This window comes from Maylandia zebra, linkage group LG20 (assembly GCF_041146795.1).
Source record: "Maylandia zebra isolate NMK-2024a linkage group LG20, Mzebra_GT3a, whole genome shotgun sequence".
NCBI classification, from domain to species: domain Eukaryota; kingdom Metazoa; phylum Chordata; class Actinopteri; order Cichliformes; family Cichlidae; genus Maylandia; species Maylandia zebra.
The window spans coordinates 14,731,999-14,736,874 of record NC_135186.1 but is presented as its reverse complement, the minus strand read 5'-3'; the positions used below and the strand labels follow the sequence as shown (position 1 = coordinate 14,736,874).

Here is a 4,876-nt window from a genome sequence, read left to right as displayed (position 1 = left end):
ACCGCAAACTCCTCTGCTCCGCCACTTGGACCTAAATACCGCAAATTCCTCTGCTCCGCCACTTGGACCGCTAAGCTGGCCATAACTATCGCTTGACAGATCCACCACGTGCACCCTACACATACTTTTTTTTCTTCTTTTTCGAATCTTCTGATCACGTGCATGCCGACCTGTGGAGTGGGATCAGTTCAGATTACGAATCAACCTTGATCCGTTGCACCACTAGTATGTACCATAAGGTACACGTATTTTAACATACAGTCTGTATCATCCCATATACAAAAAATACATTACCTTAAAAATAATTAGGTTGTATTGTTAACTTTTATTTAACTTAAATTTCTTTAGTAAAAGTAGCCTGAGCCAAGATAGGCAACATGAATCAGGAACCTCAAAGACTTGAGGAAAGCCCAGAGAAGCACAGGGAGAACATGCAAACTCAAAACACAGGGCCATCTTCTCCTGAGGCACCTCTGCCAATCACCACGCACCAATTTACTGTTACTATATAATTTTTTTATTAGTTAAATGCAACAAATACATGCAGAAAACTCCCGTTTTATTTTTTGTCTGTTTTGCGTACTAGCAGCAAGATGGTGCTGCTTCCTCACAGCAAGAAAGTTCTGGATTCACAGAGTCCTTTACCTCCATATCTGGTGGGTTTCTTTAGTTTCCTTCCACAGTCTAACGATGTTCCTGGTAGTTTTATTGATGATTTTCAGTTCAAATGTGAGATGGATATTTTGAATGGTCAGTAAGACAAGACATTTGCTAGTCTTAGGATGCTTTTACACAAGGACAAAGGCATCAGAATGATATTAAAGATCACTGCAAACCACACGCTGGCTTTGAGCTACATCATATATTTTTATTGTTTTTAAGCAATAAGGAGCTACAAAATCCAGAGAAATGCTGCTTTCTTTTTTCCCTTTTCCCCCGACTTTTACTGCTGATCATTACCCGGTACCTTCTTCAGCCAGTCCTTCTCCACATATGCTCTCACATCTCCCACTGAACACCTTTTTCCTGCATCCAGAGCCAGGAGTTTACCAAACATCTCCATGGCTACTGGAGTGAACCTTTTCCACAAAGGAGGGATGTCCTCCTCAGCGTTAGATCGATTTTCCATTCTCCACCAATCTGCAAACTCTTCGTAGAAGTCATCCGAGTCCACACAGCGTTCCCAGGGGAAGTAGCCTGTGAGGATGCAGAAGATAACCACGCCAAATGCCCAGGTATCCAGACTTGGCTCCACACTCAGAGGTGGAGCAGTCACCTCTTTCTGGCCCTCGGGCAGAGCTACAGAACAAAGTTCAGGGGCCATATAGGGAAGGATTCCTGTGATAAAACGTATCAGGGTTCCTCTCTTCTGGGCAAGTCCAAAGTCCGCCAGCTTCACCTGGCAGCAGAGATTGTCCAGCAGAAGAATATTTTCAGGCTTCACATCACGGTGGACCAAGCCATGGGTGTGGATGAACTCCAAAGCACTGGCGATCTGAAGGACACAGCGTTTTACTGAGGATTCTGGGATACCCACCTAGAACAAATGAAATTGGAGATGGGCTTGTGACCCTAATATAGAAGCTGGATACAGTCGTTTTTAATATATTTCTAGTGCTCATCATTTCTTTCACCAAACATTAAACATCTAAATGTTTTCTTCTGATGAACGTGAGTTCAAGAAATTTGGAAAACCATTCATATTGGTTGTGAAAGGTTTAATTCAGTCAGCCTAAGTTCAAATTAACCCGGTCCGTTAGAATCTTTTAATTCTGTATATTTGATGGGTCTGCCTCTTAATGTTGTAAAATGTCCCAAGTTTATCTTAGGAAGATTTGAATACAGCCATGGCTTATGGACAGCGCTGAAGGGGTCGTCCCCAGATTTCCAGGGCCAACAGCAGAAATCTACTGATTTTCATTTTGATTGACTGGTTTTTTTTTTTTGAGATACAGTGAGATACATTTTCCTTTACATTCCTTTGGTGGCCAGAAGATACATCTTAAGTACATTATTGTATCAACTCTGTCCCTGCAGAGGGACTCAAACATCTTTAGAAAACACACAGAAACACAGGAAACACACATAAACCCGTCAAATGCAGGGCCCTTTTCTCCTGAGGCAACACTGCTAACCACTGAGCCAATATGTTGGCTTACGACAAAATACCTGCAAAACTAATAATATTGCCATCAAATTCAACTGCACTCTGTAGTTCAATTCACAGTTGACGTCTTAACACGCTAAAGTCAGATGGTGCACATGTGACAGTAAATTCAAGTAAATGCTTACATTACATTACAATCTTACAAACCCACTATTATGGCTCTAGTTGTAGTCTTATTTTGCAATTGTTTGACTCACTTTTGGTTGAATGACAGCAAAAAGGTCCCTTCCAATGATCAGCTCCTGGGCAAAGCAGTAATGCTCATTAGACTGGAAGGCGATGCCAAAAAGACCCACAATGCAGGGGTGGCAGGACAGGTGCAAGGAGATGCAGTACTCTCGCAGAAAGCCCTGCAGCTTAGTTGAAGTTTTGGGCATCACTTTCAATGCCATGGGAGTCCCTGCAGATCATTCATGTTTTTGTAATTAGTATCCCAGTTCATACACATGTTTGTGTTACTTTGTTAAACAGATAAATCAAACTGATGACAGTTGAATATGATAATTATTTAAGACACAACAACAGAGTATTTCCAAAACGTAGGCTAGCGTGTATGGGTCACCCCCATACACGCTAGCTGTTTCCAAATTGAGAACCTCCAGGCCTCAAGCCACCCACCCTTTGCAACCCCATGCTATGCATTCAGGCTGTCTACTTTGTCTCCACTGACACCTTTATTGCTCCGCTTTGATTTGACTCAATTGCACTGGGTCATTCAGGTTTCAAGATTTGCACAGAATCAGAAGACATCATACACCTTATGTTTTCTTCAAGTAGCAGTTTTCCCAAATTTTTAACCTGAGGTTTCTTCACTAAAGCATTCTCTCTCTCAGTAGCTTTTATTTTATTTCAACCCACAGAGATGTCTGGCATGACAAAAAGAACAACTTTGGTGACTTTTGGTAGACTATAAATGACTACGTGTTTTTGGTCTTAAGTCTGTTGAATATATACTTTTCAGAAACATTATATGTCATCATATATTGCATCCTTTTGTGATAATACAACAGCTAAGTGCAAATAAAAAACAATTTTCTGCCATGTATTAAGAAATTTTAAAACTCCTAACATTAAAGAAGGTAAATTCTGTAACTGATTTCTCCTGGGAAACAAAAGATTTTTATAACACATAGAAGGAAACCGGTTATACTCTTCTTTAAGAAGAATAAGTGCAGTCATACCTCTAAAGCGATGTGTAACCAGGAGCACTTTCCCATATTTCCCTCGTCCGATCTCTTTGATGACGTTGAAGTGTTCTTGGATTTCCAGGTGACTGAGGCTCTGTGCTGTCAGCTCCATCAACTCATCAATCAGGTTGCCATCAGGGAGGCCCAGCTCAATCATCTTTAGCCAAACATAAAGCAAAAACAAAGCAAGTGCTTTTTCAAATTTAAAATTGCTCTCCCACGAAAAAACAAACAATCAAAAAAACTCAATCCCTTGTTTGTGCAAGCAGCTTGTTGCATGCCATCGAAATTTTGGTCAGAGCTGATGTGATAGAGCCACATAGGGTGTGTGCACAGCCATTAAATACTTTAAAAATATTAACTATGTTAAGATTTTGTTAAAGTTTGAAAAGATAAAAATACTGATTTAAATCCCAAGTTAAGAACATAAATGAGCATATTAAACAAAAGTTTGACTCTGAATCTTTATCCATGGTTAAATCAAAAGCCAGAGCTGAAATTTTTAACCTGAGGTTTGAGACGCCAGCACAATATTCTGCAAGAAAAACCAAATCTACGATTTCAGGTGAAGTAAGAGTGCAGTTTTTTCAAGAAATGGCTCTTTTGTTTCTGAAAAACTTTAATTTCCAGTGTCAAATAAAATTTATACTATCATTCATACTATTAGGGTATTTTTTGATCAAGAACATCTACCAATCCAGTCAGATGGTTGTTATTTATTTATTTTTTAAATCACACACATTGTTATACTTGCTATGCATGAGTAAAACTTTTGAATGACATTTACATTTTTCGCCGAAAACAAAAAATGGGATTGCAGATTTTTTTAGTACCTGTTTTGTCAGTGGTTTGCCATCTTTAGCCATGATTATCATATTAACCATAATAAAATCTTACCTTTGCTCTTTACTGTTCTTGATAAAGTCACTGGAGTTTAAAAAATGGCAATCCAAACAGACACAAAAAATGCATAGGCTTAAACCACCATTCTTACAACTGACAAAATGCAGCTAATCAATATCCTGAACAAGTGCAGGTTAAATGTCTGTGCTGCCTGTCCTTCACTTTCACTGCTGCTGCTGCACGAGTGGACTTGAAAGCTTTTCGTTTCCCAGCATGCAGCTTTCAAATGCTGCGATGGGGTCAGTGCCCACTTTGACAGCTGATTACAAACTGCCACTGGGGAGGGCACGCCCACGTAAACACACATACACGATCACACTAAAACCAACTGCACATGTGCATGTAGTATAAATCTATGAAAAACACAAATTTAAACACATTTTCATAAACCTTACTCAATCCTTCTTTTAATGGAAAAAGCAAATGAAATTACAGTTTCAATATTTGTGGCTCTGTCACACACACACACATACACACACACACATCCTCGCCCCAAACACACACACACAAACAGTGACTTTAGCCTTTTGACAAACCCCATGCAGAAACATGTTTCTTTGTGGTTGAATTAAAATCATCATAAATATAAGTATGGAAATAACCTGGAAATAATATTATT

At 39.3% G+C, this 4,876-nt stretch overlaps 1 protein-coding gene across 2 annotated transcripts; it reads right to left on the bottom strand.

Moving 5' to 3' along the window:
* Window positions 1-339: 339 nt before the first annotated feature.
* Window positions 340-4,466, bottom strand: si:dkey-8e10.3 (serine/threonine-protein kinase SBK1). Of its 2 annotated transcripts, none has more exons than XM_004565459.4 (4): window positions 4,252-4,466; window positions 3,349-3,511; window positions 2,365-2,567; window positions 340-1,537 (listed from the first exon to the last, which is right to left on the bottom strand). In XM_004565459.4, the coding sequence occupies exons 2-4, from the start codon at window positions 3,509-3,511 to the stop codon at window positions 944-946; spliced, it is 960 nt and encodes a 319-aa protein (XP_004565516.1). In that variant the 5' UTR covers window positions 4,252-4,466; the 3' UTR covers window positions 340-943. The 2 variants fall into 2 exon arrangements, with proteins under 2 accessions (XP_004565516.1, XP_004565517.1); XM_004565460.3 differs by having other exon boundaries at window positions 340-1,495.
* Window positions 4,467-4,876: the final 410 nt, after the last annotated feature.

Coding starts and splice junctions, on each gene's coding strand:
- si:dkey-8e10.3 (XM_004565459.4), bottom strand. CDS start 3,511: ATGATTGAGCTGGGCCTCCCTGATGGCAACCTGATTGATGAGTTGATG. Junction 2,568..3,348: donor GGTTACACATCGCTTTAGAG/GTATGACTGCAC, acceptor AATGATCTGCAG/GGACTCCCATGGCATTGAAA. Junction 1,538..2,364: donor TTGCTGTCATTCAACCAAAA/GTGAGTCAAACA, acceptor CATTTGTTCTAG/GTGGGTATCCCAGAATCCTC.